Source organism: Columba livia, chromosome 2, assembly GCF_036013475.1.
Source record: "Columba livia isolate bColLiv1 breed racing homer chromosome 2, bColLiv1.pat.W.v2, whole genome shotgun sequence".
Lineage (NCBI taxonomy): Eukaryota > Metazoa > Chordata > Aves > Columbiformes > Columbidae > Columba > Columba livia.
Window position 1 is genome coordinate 119,527,212 of NC_088603.1, and position 23,820 is coordinate 119,551,031.

Here is a 23,820-nt window from a genome sequence, read left to right on the forward strand (position 1 = left end):
TTTAGTGTAAAAATGTAACTGATTTCAAAAGGTATAATACTAAGGTCTTGGAAATCTTCTCAAAGTTTGATATTAATACCTAATGTAATTGTTAATATGTGCCTTACTACAAAGCATCGTTTCTTATTTACAGAACTGGTTCTGAAATTCTTTCTATGAAATGCTTTGCTATTTCTAAATAAATATTCATTCAAAATTATGATAGCTTTCCTTAGTTGCTCCACATGGCAAAATGTTTTGCTTGGCTATTTTAACAGTTGTGAATAATGAACTGTATGTTTCAGCTTCTGCAACACAAATGGACATTGATTTTATTTGGCTTGCTTTTGACCCCTAAAGAAGTACAGCAATTAGAATGATACTTGTAAGAGAACTGTCTTCTCTCTCTCTCCTGTCTTTTAAAATATATTATAAACAGCCTTTGAGAACTGATCTACGTTAATCAGATTTTTTTTCAAGTGAAAAAGGAGGGAAAAACTATCAGCTCTGCAGTTGTCTTGCAGCTCTGAGTTTCATCACACACAGCTGTCTGCTTGTATCTATTTACCAGTTGGTATTGCAGCTGTATGTCCCTGAATGCAGCAAAATTCACAAACAGTTCTTTGCGCAACTGTTATAATCAGTGTTTAAGTAGCAAATATTCATGTGGCAATATAAGAACTGGGTCCATGCAGAGCAGTTGTCGTCCTGTAGCAAAGCACACACTGATGCATGCGTAGAGCTCATCATTGAAGATAGATTTTGACTAAAAATCAGCATCAAACCTGTGTCCCTGTGGGTTTTGACATTTGGAGTCCTTTCATTCTCATTCTGTGGGTTATGTGTTTTGCTTTTTTATGAAACAACTTTATGAACATACTGTGTAATATATAATAAAAATTATTTTCAAAATCAGCCTTATGCTTTAATAACATGGAGGAATGGATGTAAAAGCAAACTGGGGTTACAGTTCTGAGGAGCCAGAGCAGTTAACACATTATGAATGGGGCATGATTGGCCACTCCCAGGGGTGCAGTTAGTGGCAGGGCTCCCTGCTGGCAAACTAAGAAACTCTATTAATGTAAGTATAAAAATACCTACAGTACTGCTTTTTCAGCTGAAGGACCTTCTCAATCAAATACAGTGCTGTTTGTGAAGGAATTTTACTGGAGGAAGCCTGGTGTAACTGTGCTAGTTGTTTCCAAATAAAGTATATAGCAATCATGACAGCATCTGATGATTATCACCACTTGTTTTTCTTTAACTCGCTGAGATTAGGAAGGACCTTCCTGGATAATTGAATGCACAAGCAGAGAATTTCTTTCTACACTATGTCATTAGTCTTTCAGCTAGTTAGTTCTTAAGCATCTGTAGTAATGGTTCATCATATGCTTCTTTTCACAAGTTACTGTCTTATGCAGTTTTGAGGTTGTCTATTTTCTTGTGATATCTACATTAAAATTGCCTAAATTTTACTTTATTAATCTAATTTAAATAGCAGCTTTCCTTTTCACCACCTTAAATAGCCTGCTAGTAATCTGAGCTGATCTCACTGATCAGTGATGATATGTTATTTTTGTTGTGTTATTATCTATGTTCTTAATGACATTTATACACCTATATATGTTTGCAAATTTTTCTTGTTCATTAAAAAAATTCTAAACCTTCCTGTTCTTGCTATATGGACTATATGTTTGTTCATTGCATGCTTTGATTAATGGAGTTCAGTTGCTAACAATGATTTTATATTGACATTTATTACTATGCTGCTACACAACATGCCCTTTTATGGACCTCTTATTGCCTCTTTGTTACCTCTTCTTAATGATATTGCAGTAAGTTTTCCTGAAATTAAAATCTTAAGATTAACCTAAAGGAATATTTATTTTCCTTGTTGAGTGCATTTTGCATACAATTTAATTTTTTCTCAGGTCTGAGCTTCTGTGCTGTTTTGTTTGTTTGTTTTTTGTTTTTTTTTTTTTTTGTTTTGTGCTCTGCTTCTGTGTGTTTATGTACAGCTCTTCATATTATCCTTTGTATACTATGTGTTTACAAGACCAAGTCTATGACTTTTCGCTTTGAAATCAGACTTGATTTTTGCTTTTATAGTTAACTCTTTGCTTTATATGTTAGCTGCAATCACCTAACTACAGAAAAGTCATACTTTTTTGTCAAGAAGCATTTTGGGGAATGGGAAAAGATATTATTTGGGGACAGGTTACCTTTTGGCAAATTAGAAGAACATCATCCAGTATCTACTGAAAGTAACTAGATCTTTTCTGTTAAGTTCATACATTGTATACGGATCCTTTTTTTTCAGTATGGAATAAGATTACTTAGATCTTTTAAAGTATATTTTCAGGTTTCAACTCTGAACTGGAGAATTTTTGCCTAAAAATGATAATTTGGCTTGATACAGCTTTATTGTTTTCTGCAAGAAAATAAGGGATTGAGCAAATAGTTTGAATATATGGAAAAATCAGATTTAGAGACTATTGCACTGTAGACTATATTATGTTATATTTGGGAAGAAGTAGGTATCCTGCTTGGTGCACTCAGTTTGTTCATCAATGTTGTTGCTGTATTGAATATTGTCTGTAAAAAAGCTGATAATGTGCCCCAGGTCATAATCTTAAAATAATTGCTGTAGAAAATATGCTTATCAAAAATAAGATGGGAAATTTTGCGAAGCAGGAAAGATACTAACGTGCAGGTTGGCTGATATATCTAGTTAAGGAATAAGTCTGTTATTCTGAGAGAGAGAGAGAGGTATCCATCAGCTTCCTGTTAGGTGAAGAGAGTTTGGGGATGATGGTAAAACTTAGGAAGTGGTTTAAATATCAAATGATCTTGATTCTTGAAAAAATATTTTGTTATAAAGGAATGAAAAGAGAAGTCATACCCAGTGTGGCTGAATGGCCAGCACAGGGGAAGGACATCCAGTTCTGAGACAGTCATCAGGCAATAGACCAGAATCTCTGCTCCCTCAGCCTCCAGGCTTTGTGGCTGAAATGTTTGGAAGAAAGTATGGGATGTCAGCAGTGGAGAAAGACTCCTGTTGCACTTTTATTAGGTCTTTATTTCAGCCTTGTGAAACAAGTAGATTCAAGACAGCCTGCATTTGTGTAGGTAGTGAATCCAACCAGAGTGATCTGGAAAGTTCCCGTGAAGCTCTTGCACCTAGGGGAAGGGATTTAAGGAATTTGCAGGCTTGTACAGCTTCCCACTAGGCTCCTGACACTCAACAGGGTTTAAGATTGTATGATGCTGTGTTTTAGGGAAAGGGTTTTTCTCCAGTTGATCCAGACCATCACTTTTGCAAGAGACGGTCCTCAAAATATGGGACCTGCTTCAACACATTACATTATTTTCTAACAATCTTTCCTTACAAGAATATTTACTACAGTAGACTCAAAGAATACCTTTTGATGGTTTTAGTCTGTGTTCAGTTTCAGGAGGTGTTTATATTCTTAAAAATTATGATGAAACATTTTGCTTGCTTATCCTAAAAAACAGTATCAGAGAAGAATCAAATATGTTTCCTACTGGGTAGCAGTAGGGAAAGATTAAGACCTGATTTGAAGTGCCTGTTTGAGAAATATCCCCAGACTTAGTGTATGCCCTCTAGTAATGAACGGGACAAGCTTCAAAAAATTGTTGTCACAGAAAATCACAGTCAGGAACCTGCAAATGCAGGTGAACATATCAATATGTGCTTTGTTAGGAGAAGAAGATGTGGTGCAGCTGCTGACCTTAGACATTGTAACTCTATATGCAGGGAGAGATGGGACCTTTAATGGGAATTCCTCACCCTAACTATGCATACTATGACAAAGCCAGGAGGTATCCTCTGAATCTCAACACCAAAATCCAAAAGAAATCTATAAGCATATTTTCCCTACTTTTTTCTTGAATGAATTAATTTAAATAAAGCACTCCTTATGCCAGTGAAATGTTTACCAAGTAGAAGACTAGCTTTTAATGGCTTATAATGCGTTATGAAAGTCAGTAGTAATGGCCATTCAGGTGATAGAGCTACAAGCTCTTTAAGTGTTATAAGATGCAGATAACATGTCACATACAGCTGTTCATTGAAAGAATGATAGTAGTTGCTTAAGAATATTGATAGGGAACTCTGCTGTTTTTCAGTCTGGGTTTTTACTGCCACCTTTTGCTCTCAGGAGCATAAAATGACGTAACACTTTTTCTGCTAGCTACTGCATTGTAGTACTGACCACCATGTGTATATGGCAGTATGCCTTCTATACAGTTCTTTGATGGTTGCTGGACTGTAAGCCTGAGATCACCAGTACCTGGAGTCATAAATATATAAATAGACTGTATGAAAAAAGGCAGAAAAATACAGTGGGTTTATGCTGTGATAGAGAAGATTTGTATGACCCTTGGAAAGAGGAAGAGTTGGATAGCTGCATTGCTAGACAAAGCAGAGAGAGGACTGCAAGAAGGACAGAAGGAAGGTGTTTGATAAGAGAACTATTGTCCATGTTCTTGAGGGGAAAGTGGTGCTTCCCAATACTGCAGTTGTTCAGTAATATTCAGAATTACATCCTTGAAATATGGACCTGAAACTCAGGCAGAAGAATTCTGCCAGAAGTATGTTCCCAGTCCAACAGAGAAATGACTGGGAAAGACTGTATCTGTATGATTGTTCTCCAAAAGTCCCATAGGTTCCCCATGTTTAAAGCAGGACCTCATGTGCAGGAATTCAGTTACATCCTTAGACAAACCACTCACTTTGGTTGGCCCTTTCGGCAATGTAGTTGAGATGCTTTGGTTCTTCAGGCTATTTGAGATTTGCCCTAGTGCATCACGAGCAAAGAGGAAATTGATGAGGTCCTCAGATTGTCTCATGTTAGGAGAGATGCAAAAGTGGCATCATCAGAATTTCTCCTCCTTTTTGCCCTACCATGCATGTATATACATGTATCTCTGTCTCAAGATAAATGCTGCAATGAATTTGGCTTCATACACACACCAGCTGTTATAATAGAATTTGAAGTGCTCAGAAGTGTGTGGAGATGAAGTGGAGTTACGGATCTCATTTCACAATTCTAATTTCCCTAGGAAAATTGTCTGGGCACCTTCTTTTCCAAGTGTAGAGTAGAGCTGGAACAAATAGCTGGAAGCACCTCTAAAGGCAACTATAAAAGTGTAAAATTAAGATTCTGAGCTTTTTAAATACTAATTCTTCTTCAAATAAAGTAGATAAGAAGAAGGCTGCTTTCATGGATTGAGTTTCTGTTTTACTCCAGTTACAAAATGATATACAAGATTTGCTTACATTCCTCATTTTATGGCAGCAAAATTGTATTTTCTGGATGGTGAGAAGTATTTTAGATCATCTCTCTTTGCAGGTATTTAAAATGCTGGAAAAAACCTCAGCAGAAATGCTCACAAAAACCATACAGTACTTTCAAGTTTTGCAATTACAGCTAAATGTCACTTTCTGCAGGTTTGTGTCGTGTAAATAGCTGGAGACGCTACTGCAGGGAAAGCTAGTTCTTTATTTTTAAAAATATACATCTGCAGTAGTAACCTATATTTATGAATGTAGAAACTGTTCTGCTGTGTGTTCAAAACCTATGGTTTTGCCCAAAACACCCGTCTGTTTGTTTGTGAAAGCTTTTTCTTAGCTTAAAGAGAAGGTATAATTACAAAAATACCATCTTTTATTTGAGAGATTTTTTTTAACACCATCCATCTGAAATGCACTCTTGTATTTAGAAATTATGAGAAACAACCTGAAAACATGCTTTTAAGTACCACGGAGTAGTGCTAGACATCAAAATTATGGTCTCTTATAGAAGCCAGTTGTTTTCACAGTACTAGGGCACATTCAGGATGCAGATTAGGGGTAGTATTTGACCTCTGAGTTTTTGACGGTGCAGACAAATCCAACACAGTGAGTACACATGCAAGATGCTCTAGATTGGGAGTAACTGTGTATAGCAATAACACCCTTCTATGCAATCCTTGATTTAGGATGAAGGTCCCCCTAGAGTCTGCAAGTCACATCTCTGGAGTGGTGCTTAAAACTGTAAAATAAAGGGAAGTAAAAAATCAATAAAGAAGTAATTTATACAAATAATTACTGTAGGCAAAAATCATAGATCAGTAGAACATGCAGCCATCTGCTGGCTTGGGGTACTGGCATAGCCAGGTTCTTATTGCCAAACCTGCAGAGAGGCCAAACCATGATGTACTGGTTAATGCTAGTTCAGAAGGGACAGCTGCTTTCTAATTTGTCCCACTGTTTTTGGTACCCCTAATAGGGTGAATTCAAGCTCTGGACCTAGTGTCTCTGGATCTAGCATTTAAATATTCACAGTAATGTTGTATGACACTGGTTCCAGTGATGTCTTGTTTGTGCGCACTGGTTGACCACAAAGCAGTCTTCCTCTCAAATTCAGTATCTTCTTTTTTTCTTTTCCTAAGTTTTCATCTGCTTGTGTGTACTGCATTATTTCTGCAGTTTTGTCTAACACAATTAAGAAGAAAACTGAGAAGAGTCAGAGTTAACTTTTATGCCAGAGTCTGGGGTCCATGAAAGAAGGTTGCATGTTTAACCAAAACAAAGCTTGTTGTTATGAGTCATAAAAGATAATAATTATTATTTCTTATGACGGAAAACTTGGTGTGTTACATGCAGCAGATATCTAAAGTGAAGGATACTGCTGCTCCTAATCAGAAGTCTTGTCAGTCCTGTAACTGCTGTAAAGGAGACACTGTGTGTTGTTCTCTGCATAGAGAAGTAGTTCTTAGATTAATCCTCATGGCAGCCATACTGCTGATTTCCCTACCAGTCTGCATGTGCTTGCTTGGAGCAAGAATGCAGGTGTTTTGTGAGAACATGACAGGCATGATGTGTGACTGAATCAGCTCTTCTTTCTTGACGACAGAGAGGATGTTCTTCTTCTGCAATCTCAGTTTTCATCAGCCTGAGAAGACTTTGATTTACTGAAATATGCAAGGCAGCTTCTGAAGTGTGAAATGATTTATATGATGTTCCCACCCATCTGAGTAGCTACCTGGTATCTGGGGCCTTGCTGGAGTACTTCCATTGAAAGAAGATAGAAGATGCATATTGGAGGTTTCTGTGGTGGCACACTATTTACAAAGAATGGGGGTAATGATTCTGTTACAGGTCAGTGATAATGCTGCAGATAGCTACTTACGGCAAAAACCACCTTTGGGGTAAGTGTTGTGCCCCACAAACTTTGAGCTCTGTTTCTTCTCACAACCATGAGTGATACGATGTCTCTTCCTGTGTCCTGTCTTGCATTTTGTGGCTCTTCAATCCTTTAGCTCCTGCGTTTGCAGTTCATCAGCATGAGGAATGCCACACATTACATTCTTTCTGGCCATCTTCTTGGGTGGTAGCCTACAGGACAGTGTGCAATTAGTTGTCATTGTTTATGAGATTCCTAGTTCTGAGACTTGATGGAAATGTGTGAGATCCTCAACATAGTAATTGCATAATGGCATGATACGATGTAAAAGTACCTAATTCAAATAAATGGTAAGTGGATAATGTTTCTTTGTTGTTCATGTGTACAGTAGTGAGCACAGATGGCACCTCTTTGAGATACAAGGTGCCATCATGATAGAAGTAAAAGTGCCTTGAGTGATGAAGACTGTTGTCAACTCATCTGTAAAACTTCAGGTATAACATCTGTTTCTATTTCTGGTTACTGTTACATATATACAGTGAATATACTTCCCTTAAATTGCCATAAGTTTAGTTTTTGGTTTTCAGCCAAGTTTTCCTGAGGGGATGACAAAATTGGCAATTCGAGAGCAGCTCATTTTAGTAATTTTGAGGATGGTACCTAGTTAGAGCTTCACATTTATGATTTCCCTGCCAGTATTTCTGTTGTATCCTTTACAGGCTTATCACTTGACGGTATATGTTTCCAATGTGTGTACACATCTGTTTGTAATAGATACATGTTTATATGTCTGTGTTAAATATGATAGATACTAAGTGCTTGGCAGTCTTGATAGCTGTGGAATTTGGAAATCTATGATGAGCCCATCTTTGATTGTGACAGTGGCCACATTATATGCCTGGGTGTTCTTGGGGCTTTTTTTAAACCTACATAAAGCATATGGTGGCCTGTGCTTGTACAGGAATTTACACTCTTTCAAATAATCTTTCTCACTCTATGTACTCTCCTCAAATCTATTCAGAATCACAAGTGAGGATCATCTTCCTGGCCTGTTAAATCTTCTCTTTACATGCCACTGCTGGTTCCTCCTGCCTTACATCAAGCTGAAGCTCTCTCTTTGTTTTCAAGGGCTTTGCTTAATAAAGGGGAGCACTAGGTGCTGTATTTAACAGCTTACTGAGATTTCTGTTCTTACCACTGGTCCATGGCTGTCTGAATTGCCTGTTCTGTCCCTTGAAATTTCCATAATACATTTTTCTGTCTCACATGAAAGTGAAAGTGTTCTGGCTTTTATAATATTCAGTTGTCACCTTAACTTCTACAAGGATGTTTGCAGATGGTTTCTATCTGGAACTGATTTCAAGACTAAATGATTTTTTTCAGTGGTTCATTTTGAATAGTTTCATATGAATGGTTTTATATAATTCAGTGAGATCTTAATGACTAATTTTCAAGTAATGGAAATTTCACTTTTTTTAATTTTTGTCCTGCTAATCCAATAATAGAATCTACTTAATATATTATGTTGTGTATTAAAACATACTGGCACAGAGCATGAAAATAGTAGTTCTTGTTTCAATAACTACACTTGAATATTTAATTTAAAACTATTTAAGATACATTTATTCAGTGAAATTGTGGATGCTTGATATGAATGTTTTTAGACATCTGCCTTTAGGCAGTACATACCAGATAAGAGCAGATTACCTGGAAATGTACTTTCAGGTTGATAGAACATCCCTGTTTTGTTTACGGATGAGTCTTCAGCATTTGACCGCAGTCATGACAGTGGTTGGTGTTAGATTCCTTGAACTTAAACCCATTTCCATTTGTCAAGCAACAGAAAATTCAAAGTGCTAATGTCAAGAGCTGAGTTTAAAATTACATGAAAAGGACTTAAGAACAAACAGCTCGAAAAATTGATATTACACATCTTGGCTTGAATGTACAGTGAATTAAAAAAAAACAGTGAATTGGTGAAGAGAAATTTTACTCTTGAATCCAGGCTGTAAAGCTGTGAAGTGTGGGGAGACCCAAAAAGAAGATGTGGATCCTGGTGTGTGCTGCACCTACTCCTGCCTGAGTCCCCACCACCCTCATGAAAGGTTAGTGTGGGCAGCAAGCTCTCAACTAGACAGTGCTGGGCGGCTGCCTTGCTGACCTACCTCCTTCCTTTGAAAATTTTTCTTTTTTTTTTTTATAATGCATACTCTCTTCCTCGGAGTTTGTCATCCAAATAAACATACTGCTGGAAGAAAGGACTGGCGAACCCTTCTTAACTATAGAGAACCTGGGCTGGGAGGTGGGTTGATGTGTGGTTTTTGTGCGCTGATCAGAAGCTAAGTGAACAACTGACAGTTAAACTGGCCTGTTATTATTTTTTTCCAAATTGCCTTCTCTGTAATTTAGAGAAATTTTACCCCAGACTTTTCTATGTGCAATATTTTTCTTTATTGAAGTTTAAGTGAATTTCAAACCTGTAAGTTGCTTTAATTTAAGCTTAGTTATTTAACTTCAGCAATACCAAGTCTACTGAATAGAGTGAGATCTCAACAGGGAACTGGATCTTCTGAATTAGATTTACCCTGTGATCATCGCATAAGCCTGAGCAAGTCACATACATTTCTTTTGGCTCATTTATCCCATTTAGCTTAAAATCATACTTTGTGGGCACATGGGTTAGGCCTACGAGACTTCATTAATGAATGGTTACATAAAGGCTTATTCCTGGTAGTTAGAGACAATGGAGGCACGTAGTGTGTTAGATACAGATTTACATGTGGTTTTGGTTTCATGGAGTATTTTTCATGATCTAGTAGTAAATTCCTATATACTTAAGTCATTGCTTTCTCTGATGTATTTTTATCTTTTAGAAGAACATTACACAAGTCTGGAAAATAATTTAATATCCTGCAGGAGCATTTAAAATGGATTAGTCTAAATCTATTCTTGACATAAATTAAATTTGATATGAAGTCATGTTTGCTCATTTTCTAGTCTCTATCTTAATTGATGCATTGTAAGGAGGAACAATTGGAGGTCTTGGGATTCATGAACTATAATAAGAACTTGAAGGAATCTCTGCAAGCATTTTTTCTGTGAAAAGAGCTGAACATCACAGTATCACAGTATGTTTGAGATTGGAAGGGACCTCAAAAGATCATCTAGTCCCCCTGCTGGAGCAGGAACGCCTAGGTGAGGTCGCACAGGAACATGTCCAGGTGGGTTTTGAATGTCTCCAGAGAAGGAGACTCCACAACCTCCCTGGGCAGCCTGTTCCAGTGTTCTGTCACCCTTACTGAGAAGAAGTTTTTTCTCAAATTTAAGCGGAACCTCTTGTGTTCCAGCTTGATCCCATTACCCCTTGTCCTATCATTGTTTGCCACCGAGAAGAGCCTGGCTCCATCCTTGTGGCACTCACCCTTTACATATTTCTAAACATTAATAAGGTCTCCCCTCAGTGTCCTCTTCTCCAAGCTAAACAGACCCAGCTCCCTCAGCCTTTCCTCATCTGTGAGACGCTCCACTCCCTTAATCATCTTCACTGCCCTGCGCTGGACTCTCTCCAGCAGTTCTGTGTCCTTCTGGAACTGAGGGCCCCAGAACTGGACACAATATTCCAGATGCAGTCTCACCAGGGCAGAGTAGAGGGGAAGGAGAACCTCTCTTGACCCACTAACCACCCCCCTTCTAATACACCCCAGGATGTCATTGGCCTTCCTGGCCAGAAGGGCACAGTGCTGGCTCATGGTCATGCTGCTGTCCACCAGGACCCTTTTCCCTACACGGCTCTCCAACAGGTCATTGCCCAACTTATACTGGAACCTGGAGTTGTTCTTGCTCAGATGCAAGACTCTACACTTGCCCTTTCATTAATTTATTCCCCACCCAACTCTCCAGCTTGTTGAGGTCTTGCTGGATGGCAGCACAGCCTTCTGGCATGTCAGCCACTCCTCCCAGTTTGGTGTCATCAGCAAACTTGCTGGTAGTACACTCTATTCCCTCATCCAAGTCATTGATGAATATATCGAATAGTACTGGTCCCAGTACTGACCCTTTAGGAACTCCACTAGATACAGCTCTCCGACTAAACTCTGCTCCATTGACCACAACTGTGTGGCTTCTTTCAGCAACATGGTGAAGTGGTGAAGCCATGCTAACCCTGTTCTGGTTTCCTGTCAAAGCATCTGATTCTTATTAACAACCATTGTGTTTCTGTAAACTAACATAATTCCCTCAAAATCATATGCCTTGGCACAAAAAAAAAAAAAAAAAAAAAAAAAAAAAGCTACCTATATCTGTAAATAAGAACAAAGTAGGAATTCAAGAGTTTATGTTGCATGAGGGTGCATGATCTGCAAGTCTATGTGTTGGTCAATTCAAAAGCCAGACACCTGTGCTAGCATAAATCTACCTACAGCAAGGCTCAAACAAGTGTTAAAAGTTGGTTTGACAGTGTTTTTCAGAGGGCTTCATACAAGGCCATCTTTCCATTTTCATTCAAATGACTCTTATATTTCAGTTTTATTTTGATTCTCTCCTCTAACAGAAAAAATGTAACATCATATCAAATATGTAAAGGGTGTCACGAGGATGGAGCCAGGCTCTTCTCGGTGACAACCAATGGTAAGACAAGGGGCAATAGGTACAAACTGGAACACAGGAGGTTCCACTTAAATATGAGAAGGAACTTCTTTACAGTGAGGGTGACAGAGCACTGGAACAGGCTGCCCAGGGAGATTGTGGAGTCTCCTTCTCTGGACACATTCAAAAACCTGCCTGGACACATTCCTGTGTAACCTTATCTAAGAGTTCCTGCTCAGACAGGGGGATTGGACTAAATGCTCTTTCGAGGTCCCTTCCAATCCCTTACATTGTGATTCTGTGTGATTCTGTGATTCTGTATTAGGCATGTGTGTGTAGAATTAATGATGAGTACTGTGTAATTAGCATAGTAGTGACAGTATAAGAGAGTCATCCCCTTCAAGAAGAGAGAGAAGAGCTGTCCAACGTGATCCTGTCTGTCCAACAGCACCTTGTCAGTGGCTCATTCTGTGGGTTGAATCAGCCAGCAGGTGTATTAGTTGCTGGTGTGAGACATTAAACTAATTACAACTTACGTTTTGCTTTCCTTGCATACTATATATGCTCCTTAGAAAAGATTTCTAGTGTCATTGTCTTTCTCTTCCACAGCTGTCTTCTTATTATAAGGCAACCACTGCAGTGGATTCTCAGACTGCATTGCTGTTAAGACCGTGCTTTGCTTAATAAGAAGTTATTGTTTCAATACAGTATTTTGGCAGAGCATTGGGCGTTGCATAATGTTTTCTCTCTAAATGGGATAACCCACTGTGGTCTTGCATGTATCACATTTAAGTAAATATCTCTGTGGTCCCACCACTGTAGGACCTCAGTTCCTCCACAGCAGTTAATAATTCTGCAAGCAGTGCTTTCGTTTGTCTTCATTTTATTTTAAGGCTTATCTATAGGTTATCTATCAAGAATAAAAGCTCACATCCCTGGTGGATGTATTAATTTCCAATAGGATTAATAATGGAGGCTGTTTTATCCAGCTATGTGTTTGCACAAAACCTTTAGGAAATTTTATTGTCAGTGCTCCTCCCCCTGTGACCCATTTTGCTGAGACTGAGAGAGGAGAAGAGACTGAAAACTAATAAACGCTTTTGGAGATGTTCAGACATGCAAGTATTTCTCACATGTTCACCCTTGTGTGGGCATATACATATGGCACGATAACGCAGACTTCATTTCCTTACTCAATCAAATTTAAAGATAATGACAACTATGCCAACATGTCCTTTGTTTTTCTGTTACTCTCTGGATGTTTTGCATACTATCTTGTATTTCACAGAGTAGAACAATCCTGTATTTATAGAAAATGTATTGTGAGTCCTAGTTAAATCTTATTGTGGCCAAATTAGCAATTATGATACAACTGGGGAATGCAGTTTATTAAGATAGTTGGGGATATGAGACATAGGCTTCCATTAATTTGTCTGAGTACTTTTTAAATGATGGCTGGGGGACTGTGATATTTATTTTAGTGCTCACCAAATGGGCTACAAGAAGCTGTGATCAGTGGAAGCAGGCATTTTGCAAAGAAACTGCATGGATGAAAGGCTAAAAAACTTCTGCCACATAATTCTGGGCTGCACAGTTCATCATTATCCAATCACAAAGATTCAAGCATTTTAGAGCTTAGAAACTGTAAAAGCAGAGATCCTCAACAAAATGTCCAAAGGCACAAGCGAGCCCTAAAACCTGATTCAAATGCACAGTGATATAATTTCAGGACCCCTATTTACATTGAAGTATTTACTAATATTTTAACTTTTAATTTTCCTTTAAATGACCTATGTCTCACTCCCATGCCAGATTTCCAGTCTTTGAAAGAATTGTAAACCTCTCTCACTTTCACTGAAAGAAGAGTTATCACTTTGTACTCTATCATCATTCCTGTAGCACTGACACAGAGGATTATGTAGTGAAATTTTTGGCTTGCTGATTGGAAATACATTTTTTTCCACTTTTTAGCTTTTTTTTTTTTTTTTTTTAATGATATGTAACACACTAAAAGGAATTTCAGACAAATTATCAAGTTCATTTATTGAATACATCCTGTATTTTGGGGAAGAGATTGTTTCTAGAGTCACTCAGATATACCAGTGTTCATGTAGTTCTCTTGAAAATTAAATGTAGCATTCAGAGTTGCATTTTTAAACTCTGTTAAACAAGCTAGTGTAAGAACTGAGGGGAAAATGTTTCACTACTAGCAAAAGTGGCACAATTTTTAAACTGTCTTAGTGTTTCTGTTGGGTTTCTGTTCAAATGCTCTTTTCTAACTGAGTGTGTTTTCTGTAAAAAGACTAAAATTTCACAATGATAAATTCTAGTTAAATTTTGCTTCTGGCAAAATACTAGTGCATGCATGCTTTGGATCCCTGCAAAACTGAGAGCCTTATGCTGAATCTGACTTGGAAATACTGAAAAACATTATTTCACAGGAATTTTTGGACGTGCAAAACAAAGTGTGTCAGTATGATTTGGGCTTCAGAGACAAAGAAGGGAAATACTCAAATATATCTTACAGGTCTTGGTAAAGAGTAAAAAGGAATCTGAAAGAGATGCAGTTTACCTTGGTTGTTTGAGTGCTGTGTAAGATCTGAACACAAATGTGTAGTAAAAAATATAAAAGGTGAGGAAAGTGGCCACATGCAATATTTTTCATATATTCTGAGACTGCTAATCTTAAAGGCTAATTCTGAACAAATAACAGGATCAGTGCTCAGAAAATCTTATAAGAACATCCATGTAGTTTAAAAAGCTGGTTTTTTTTTTTTTTTTTTTTTTTTTTTTTTTTTTTTTTTAGCTGGGAGGCTATTTTTTGTAGTGTGCAGTACTGAAACACACTGGTGGATCCACATTCCTTTTACGTCTTCACATATGAGCAACCTGTTTTGCTGGAGGTTGACTGCTTTAGAGTTGGGAAACAGGTCAGACAAGTTTATATCACAAATGAAAATAGTGAGCTGTGTCTAATAAATTTGTAGCTCAATGAAAAAAGATAAACTAAGTTAAATGGGTCTGAAGCCAAGAGCTTTGCTACAGGGAATGTATAATACACTGTGATATCATTTCTAGTGGTAGCTTTATGAATAAGAGCATATAACATATTAACAATTATGCCAATGGCTAGGACTAAATTGAATTATAACTGCATTAACTGTAGTAACAGTTTTACCCTTTTTCTTTTCCTTGCAATTATTAGGAAATTATTTTATTTGAAAAGAAAACAAAGGAGAATATTATGAAGCAAACATATTGTTCAATCTTTGACTATAATGATCATTCATTGGTCAATGTAATTATATTTTTGGAAAATACAGATTTATTCAGTGAAATCTAGCCTAGGGTGTAAAACAATAGAAATGCAAATATGAAGTTGAGCAATGATGACTTTGGTTATTTAAAAAAATCTGTGCTAAAAGAGATTAAGGTTGATCAAAACCCTTCTGGTTGTTTTTTGCCCTCCACTGAAGGAATTTGCTATGTTTCCTCTTATGAGTTCTTGAGCATTAATTAATCCCGAAAATTATGCCTTTATTAACTGCTCTAGGCATTGGAGCAGAGGTTCCCTTGCAGCCTGTGGTGCAGACCATGGTGAGGCTGGCTGTCCCCCTGCAGCCCATGGAGGTCCACGGTGAAGCAGAGATCCACCTACAGCCTGTGGAGGAACCCCCATCAGAGCAGGTGGATGCCTGAAGGAGGCTGTGATGCCATGGGAAGCCCATGCTGGAGTAGGCTCCTGGCAGGACTTTTGACCCTGTGGGGGACCCACACTGGAGCAATCTGTTCCTGAAGGACTGCACCCATGCTGGAACAGTTTGTGAAGAACTGCACCCCTTGGGAAGGACTTGCATTGGAGAAGCTCATGTAGGACTGTCTCCCGTGGGAGAGACCCCACAGTGGAGCAGGGGAAGAGTGTGACGGGTCCTCCCCCTGAGAAGGAAGGAGCAGAAGAGACAACATGTGATCACAACTCCTGCTCCCCATCCCCCTGCACCTCTTGGAGGGAGGAGGCAAAGAATTCAGGAGTAAAGTTGAGCCAAGGAAGAAGGGATGGGTGGGAGGAAGGTGTTTTAAGATTTGCTTTTATTTTCTCCTTACCCTATTCTGATTTGATTGGTAATGAATTAAAGTCATTTCCTCATGTTGGGTCTGTTTTGCCTGTGACAGTAATTGGTGAATGCTGCCCCCGGTCCTTATCTTCACTTCTGGGCCTTTTGCTATATTTTCTGTCCCCTGTTCAGCTGAAGAGGGGAATGACAGAGTGGCTTTTGTGAGCACCTGGTATCCAGCCAGGGTCAACCTACCACAGGTTGATTAAGCTACCATAATTGAGGAATAAAGCCTAAACTATGAAAATATCATCAGAAGCACTACAAAAAGAAGTATGGATGAGATGAATGTAATTCTTACAGTGAAAACGGCACTTGCACTATCAGTGCTGAACTGTGAAAGGGTTCTGCAACTGACCACTACTTTCTGAACTGGAATCTTATGAGCACGCACAATTATTCCTGAATAATTTCAGATGTCCCAGAGTACTCACATTATAACTAGCTACATCTCTTAAAGAAAATAAAAGGCTACTTTTTACTTCTAGTAATGCCTGAATTGTCGTCATTTTCTGAGTCTTGTAGTTTTCCTCTTGTGGTGGTAATTTTATCAACAGTACCTCATTTATCTATACTTGTTTGTCTTTTGTACACATTGTTTATATACGATTTAAAGACTTTCTTTACCTCTTAACTTCTTATTTTGCATGCTGTCAACACAATTTATGCTATTCTCACCTCTCTCAGTCACCGTATTGTTTTTTCTCCTAATTTTTCCTCAGTGTTACTGGTTTTACTTACCTCTTTTATTTCCTTTACCCATTTCTTGTAACTTAACACTGTCTCTCTGTCTCTCTCTGTTTCTTTTTTTTTATCCCTTCCTTCATGGATGTTGGCAATCATGGAAATGGTCATAGCTGAAAAAAAGAATCTTTTTTACATAATGGAATAGCCATGTTTCAGATGATATTTTTGCAGATGTAACTGTAAAATAATAAGCAACTGATCTCATTAAAGTGCTTCATCTCACCAAAGAATCTTAAACAGCTGTGTCAAGGTTTAAGCTGTTTTCAGCTTTACCAGAGTGGAAAACAGAAACAATCAGCCAGTAGAAATGTGTGTTTAGTAGGGACTATGAATATGGGTAGAAGAAAAAATAAGAGAGTGAGCAGTAGGAGCTCATGTGTGATGGGCTTCCACCCATGACAGAGCCCCTTTATCATAGTTCCTGTTTCTGCTCCTGTGTTGTCACTTCTGGTAATCTTTTGAAAGCCGACTAAGGTGCTTCTGGCATCCTGAGAAAATACTGCTAATCAGGAAATTCTTCTTTTGTTGTCTGCAGCGTTGGTTAGCTCTTCGCTGCTTTCATTATCACAGAGATGGACTTGATTTTGCTTAATGAGCAATGAGACTGGAAGGGACGGGCATAAACACAGCTTGGGCCGCATTGTGGAAGAAAGCTTGTTTGCCATAGCTAGATCACATGGTTTTCTCCCACGGATCTTATTCTCTGATAAACACTACATCTCTGTTTATAATGGTATTGCAAGCTTTAAAAAGAGATATTTTGGTTTTATTTATGTTCTCTTGCAGTATCTCCCCAAGAAAAGTGTCAGCCCTATTTGTTCAATTCTCTTAATTACAACAGTATTTTTTTACTGATTTGATATTGATGACAGGCCCTGGTTGTTGTGGGGGATTTTAACTTCCCTGATGTTTGCTGGAAGGACCATTCATCCAGCCAGCCACAGTCCAGGAGGTTCCTCCAGTGCATTGATGATAACTTCCTCATGCAGATGGTGGAGGAGCCGACTAGGAGAGGTGCACTGCTGGATCTCATCCTCACTAACAAGGAGGGTCTGGTTGAAGCAGTAAAGGTTGAGGGCTGCCTGGGTTGCAGTGACCACGAGATGGTGGAGTTCAGCATCTTGGGTGGCAGGAACAGAGTAGCAAGTAGAATTGCAACCCTGGACTTTAGCAGGGCTAACTTTGGCCTTTTCAAGCAATTGCTGGGGGAAATCCCATGGGCAAGACTGCTTGAAAGAAAAGGGGCCCAAGATAGCTGGATTGCATTCAGAGATTGCTTCTTCCACGCTCAGGATCAGAGCATCCCCACACACAGGAAGTCAAGGAAGGGAGCCAGGAGGCCTGCGTGGTTGAATAGGGATCTGTTGGGTATGCTCAAGCAGAAGAGGAGAGTTTACAGGTCGTGGAAGCAGGGGCTGGCCACTTGGGAAGAATATAAGGCTGCTGTTAGAGGATGTAGGAAGGCAGCTAGGATAGCCAAGGCCTCCTTAGAATTACAGCTGGCGAGAGGGGTCAAGGACAGCAAAAAGAACTTTTTCAAATACATAGCAGATAAAACTAATACCAGAGGCAATGTAGGCCCACTGATGAATGGGGTGGGTGCCCTGGTAGCAGAAGATACAGAGAAGGAAGAATTACTGAATGCCTTCTTTGTCTCAGTCTACTCTGCCGGAGGCTGTCCTGGGGAGCCCTGTACCCCTGAGACCCCGGATGAAACCAGGTCAATGGAGGAGTTTGCTTTAGTCGATGAGGACTGGGTTAGGGAGCAATTAAATAGTCTGGACATCCATAAATCCATGGGTCCAGATGGGATGCACCCGCGGGTGCTGAGGGAGCTGGCTGAAGTCATTGCTGGACCGCTCTCCATCATCTTTGCCAAGTCTTGGGAAACGGGAGAGGTGCCCGAGGATTGGAGGAAAGCAAATGTCACTCCAGTCTTCAAAAAGGGCAAGAAGGAGGACCCGGGTAATTATAGACCGGTCAGCCTCACCTCTGTCCCTGGGAAAGTAATGGAACAGCTCATCCTTGGTGCCATCTCAAGGCATATCAAGGATAAGAGGGTTATTAGGGGCAGTCAGCATGGCTTTACCAAGGGTAAGTCATGCTTGACCAACCTCATAGCCTTTTATGAGAATGTAACAAGATGGATGAATGATGGCAGAGCGGTGGATGTGGTCTACCTTGACTTCAGTAAAGCCTTTGACACAGTCTCCCACAGCATCCTCACAGCTAAGTTGAGGAGGTGTGGTCTAGACAGTAGAGTAGTGAGGTGGGTTGCAAACTGGCTTAAGGAGAGAAGCCAGAGAGTGGTAGTCAATGGTGCGGAGTCTAGTTGGAGGCCAGTATCTAGTGGAGTGCCTCAGGGGTAAGTACTGGGGCCAATATTATTCAATATATTCATTAACGATTTAGACGAGGGAATAGAGTGTACTATCAGCAAGTTTGCTGATGACACTAAGCTGGGAGGAGTGGCTGACACGCCAGAAGGCTGTGCTGCCATCCAGTGGGACCTGGACAGGCTGGAGAGTTGGGCGGGGAATAACTGTCGAGGGTTAAGATTGCGGGGTGACAATAAAACCCTGGCAGATGTATGGTTAACCCCCTCTCCCCGCCCCCACTTCCCCCTCCTTCTCCCCCCTTTCCACTAAGGAGAGGCGATTGGGAGGAAAAGAAGGACAGAGTGAAGAGAGTTGGAAAAAATTAAAGATGTTTTACTAATGCTACTAATAAGAATAGAGAAAATAATACAAAATATACAAAACCAATCTTGAAAGTCTCAGCAACTGCAGAGCCGGCAACCAAAGTCCTGGATTAGACTCTGCAGCCAATCGGAGCTGGATTCAGTCTCTCACTAGGCCTCAGTTCGCAGGGATGACTAGCAAGGTCCTCTTCTAATGTCTGCCATAAGCAGAAGGGAAAAGGGCAAAGGGGCGAGATCCTTGTGATCTCCCACTTTTATATGAAGTATTCACGTGAATGGGATGTTATACAAAGTTGGTCAGTTTCTTGGTCACTTGCTTCTCGTCGCCCCTCTTGTGAGATGTCCATCAGTGCTTATCAATAAGTTTGCATTCCATTGCTAGGTTTACCAAAACATGTGTCTGGTTCTTCAGGAAAATGCAGTTAATATGAAGGCTTTAGCTGACAGGCAAATTCACTAAAAGAGAAACTTGTTTTTAGCAAAACCAAGACAATAACCTAATGAAATTTAACAAGGGAAAGTGTAGAGTCCTGCATCTGGGCAGGAACAACCCCAGGTTCCAGTACGGGTTGGGAAATTACACATTAGAGAGCAGTGTAGAGGAAAGGGACCTGGGGGTCCTGGTGGACAACAGGATGACCATGAGCCAGCCCTGTGCCCTTGTGGCCAGGAAGGCCAATGGCATCCTGGGGTGTATTAGAAGGGGGGTGGTTAGTAGATCGAGAGAGGTCCTCCTTCCCCTCTACTCCGCCCTGGTGAGACCACATCTGGAATATTGTGTCCAGTTCTGGGCCCCTCAGTTCAAGAAGGACAGGGAACTGCTGGAGGGGGTCCAGCGTAGGGCAATGAAGATGATTAAGGGAGTGGAGCACCTCCCTTATGAAGAAAGGCTGAGGGAGCTGGGTCTCTTTAGTCTGGAGAAGAGGAGACTAAGGAGGGACCTTATTAATGTTTATAAATATATACAGGGTGAGTGTCATGAGGATGGAGCCAGGCTCTTCTCGGTGGCAAACAATGATAGGACAAGGGGTAATGGGATCAAGCTGGAACACAAGAGGTTCCGCTTAAATTTGAGAAAAAACTTCTTCTCAGTGAGGGTGACAGAGCACTGGAACAGGCTGCCCAGGGAGGTTTTGGAGTCTCCTTCTCTGGAGACATTCAAAACCCACCTGGACATGTTCCTGTGTGACCTCACCTAGGCGTTCCTGCTCCAGCAGGGGGATTGGACTAGATGATCTTTTGAGGTCTCTTCCAATCCCAAACATACTGTGATACTGTGATACATATATACTCAGAAAGGGTCAGATCAAGCATAAGGGAAGTGTGATTTAAAGCTGACACCAGAAAAGCACCATTTTAGGTAGGAGCTGGTTGTGGAGGAGGTGGTGGTAGCTGTGTTAGTCTGAGTTTGCAGGTGCCAGGAACAGTAATACCAGAAGAGCAGCATGTGCTGCCACTGTCCTTCCCTTCCAGATACACCACATGCACAAGAGAGAAACCATCTGGTGGGAGCTGTGCTGGGGAAACCACAGGTGCCAGGGCTGTTGGTGCCTGCGGTGACTCTGCTGGCTGTGCCACCCTCCGCATTCAGTCAGCTCGAGCGCAGTGAGGAAAGTATTGGGGAGGTTGCTGGTCCCAACTTCACTGCTGTCTGCCTGGCCTTCTTTCTCACCCAGGTGGCTGTATGAAAGTGCTGACTCCTGCATGCATTCTCATGTTCCCCTGCTTACTTAAGAGATTGCACTGGTGTATAAGTCGGTGGTGGCTGCATGGGCTCTTTGTACAGTAAGCTGATATTGCCCATAACTCACAATTAACAGTGCCTTTCTTGTGCTCTTATGTTATTCTCCATATTCCCTGGTTATACTGTAAGTGATTCTTTCAAAACCTCTTGCTAACCCTACTAAGACAAAGATGATAAATCATCTAAGGTATTTTTGTGTACTGGATGACATTCTGTTATTTTAAATAATTTATTAGCAGAAAATTTGCAATGAAAGTGTGCCTGGCTTCTTCAAAACATTCATCTTGACAATTCATGATCTTTTACAAAATATTTATCTTGTGTCCAAGAACAAAAATGAACCAAGCGACAGGTTTTGATATTGTGTCAGTGGGTTCATGCCACTTTTACATGTTTCTCATTAAAAACAGATTTGATTCCAAGCTGATCAAAGCTGAATAAGTTCAGATGAAATGTTAGGGTGCCTTCAGTTCTGAAGACAGCATGAAAGACTTGGAGTGTGGGAGGTTACCACTGAAACTGCCTGGAAACTCAGTATGTTATAAATACAACCCAGTGTAACCTATTTCATGTTTGTTCCTGATACTTCAATGTCTCCATCTGAACTCCGTAGAGCCCTTTTTAAATCTATTGTGAATGTTTATCAGTTACTCTGAACAATTTCACAGTCATTTTGGTTTTTACAAAGCAGTGTAAAAAGATTAAGTTGTAATTTCTTTGAAAGATATTTTTTGATAATAAATTTATTTTCATGTTACACATAGATGTTCACATTCTGCAGGCTGACAAATGGACAAGTTATCCTGCTAACCACCTCTGTATTACTCTCTCATTATAGAATCATAGAAACATTGTGGTTGGTAGACCCCCTCAAGATCATTGAGTCTAACCATAAATATATATATACATAAATATATTTGTGTCTAATACACATAAATTATAGTTGTTCTCTTTTTTTTTTTTTTAAACCAGAGTCTTAAACTGAGTTTTTAGTCTATAGTTTTGCTTCATTAAAATCAGGAGCTTGCTTTAGTAATCTCTGCTTTCCCTGCTTTCAAAGTTAAAGGTAATAAACAGAAGCCGATTCTTCATGTATGTCATACCTGCTGAATTATGTGTTTTAACATTGCATCCATTCCAGATCTCCTCAGTGTGTTGTCTTCAGGCTTTCTTTCCTTTCTCCTCTTTCTTTTCTCTTGCTCTGCTCACACACTGCAGGTTGGATTTTTGAGTGCACTGCTCAGCCAATGTGCCCAAGGCCTGTTCAAGGAGTGCTGCTGCTTGTCCTTTATGCCAGAGGATTTTGTGATGTGTCAGTTTGTCTAGGGTGCAAGATAAGGCAAAGCACCTTTAAAAAATAGAGCCTTTTAAGAAATAGAAACTGTGTTAGCTTTAACAACGGCCAAGCAGAACACAAGGAAATGTTTGCAGCTTCTGGAACTAAGATAACTTCAGGAGTGAAATGAAATGTTGCAAATAATTCTGCTCCACATATGTTTTGGCATATCAAGAGATTTGTTTCTTAGCAAAAAACATGTACCTTGACACACTCTTATGCCTTTCATATTTCCATTTTTTCTCCTTTTAAATGTGTACCTATATCTTTGTAACCAAAGCCCATTTTAAAACAAAATGTATTTTACCGTCATTCTCGAAAAAGTTTTACTGAATGTATCCACCTGTATTTCTCCTGCACGTGACTTGTCACAGGCTGCCCTCCCCTTCCCTGCAGAGAAACCATCTTCTGAGTTTTGTATTTCAGGTAAACCTCATTCTTGAATGATCAGTCTCTCCTTGGTTGCTCACTGAAGCTGATCCTCACACCTGTCCATTTATAAGATTTTTCCTCAAACACTCAATAGTAATGTTGCGCAGAAAGAAATTCTAAGAGTAACACTGAAGGATGTACACCAGCTGCCAATGAAGTGGCCCTCAAGAAATCCTGCCAATGTTAATAAACCAAGCTCTTTATAAAACTCCAGTCTTCTGAGCAATTCGCACCAGGAGACACATCCTAACGGGGGGCGGAAAATCAAGCCACCCAAAACCTTTATAGTCCCAGAAGCTTTGTCTGTTTCTGTTCCAGCTAGCTCAATTTTTCTGTCTCCAGATCCCAGGATTTTCCTTCTGGGAGAATTAGTTTATTAGCCCACTTTACAGGCAGATTGTTGAAGTTCCTCAATCTGTTTCTATTCATAGCCATGACTAAGTGCCCAGGATTTTTGTTCAGATATCCACCTCTGCACTGCACAAATCAGCACAGTTTGTGGATCGAACATCAATTGATGTGCAGGTATGAAGCCCGTGGAGCAAAACTGAGTGGTTTTGGCATCCTGCAGACTTGTGAGACCACATTCCTGTAATCATGAGAGACAGATGCTCTGTGCACATAAATCATATGTGTTCAGCAAGAAAATTACTATTACATTTAAGTTTCCAAATAAATATCTCCTAATATTTTTATAGCATACCTGTAGTTCCCACAGTGTTGGGTGTTTTTTCTTTTTAGCTTTGAAGCTGTGTGTTGAGAATAAACCTTGAAATTTTATACCTTCCTTTTTGTTTCCAGTAATGTCTCCATGGGAAAAGGGTAGAGTGTGATCTATTTATGCATTCAGTGCTTTGATTTTAGTTCCTTCACTTGTAAATAGTCAGCATTCATCTGAGTACAGCACCGGAAAGGGAGACGAATATTAAAAAAAGACCTTCAACTTTTTCTTCACTGTAATATTTGAAAAACATGTAAAAAACAAAAATAAC

At 39.7% G+C, this 23,820-nt stretch overlaps 1 protein-coding gene across 5 annotated transcripts in view; it reads left to right on the top strand.

The window, feature by feature from the left end:
* SNTG1 (syntrophin gamma 1) overlaps positions 1 to 23,820 on the top strand; it is a 347,784-nt gene that overhangs the window by 5,983 nt on the left and 317,981 nt on the right. Inside the window, exons 2-3 of one of the 5 annotated variants that reach the window (XM_065053505.1) lie at positions 9,175 to 9,274; positions 15,307 to 20,243. The exons of 3 other annotated variants lie outside the window; for them this stretch is intronic. In XM_065053505.1, coding sequence (XP_064909577.1) covers positions 17,599 to 18,984 — 1,386 coding nt within the window. In that variant the 5' untranslated portion in view covers positions 9,175 to 9,274; positions 15,307 to 17,598 and the 3' untranslated portion in view covers positions 18,985 to 20,243. Of the gene's footprint in view, positions 1 to 9,174; positions 9,275 to 15,306; positions 20,244 to 23,820 lie in introns of those variants that run through there. One more of the 5 variants, XM_065053504.1, reaches the window with a different exon arrangement.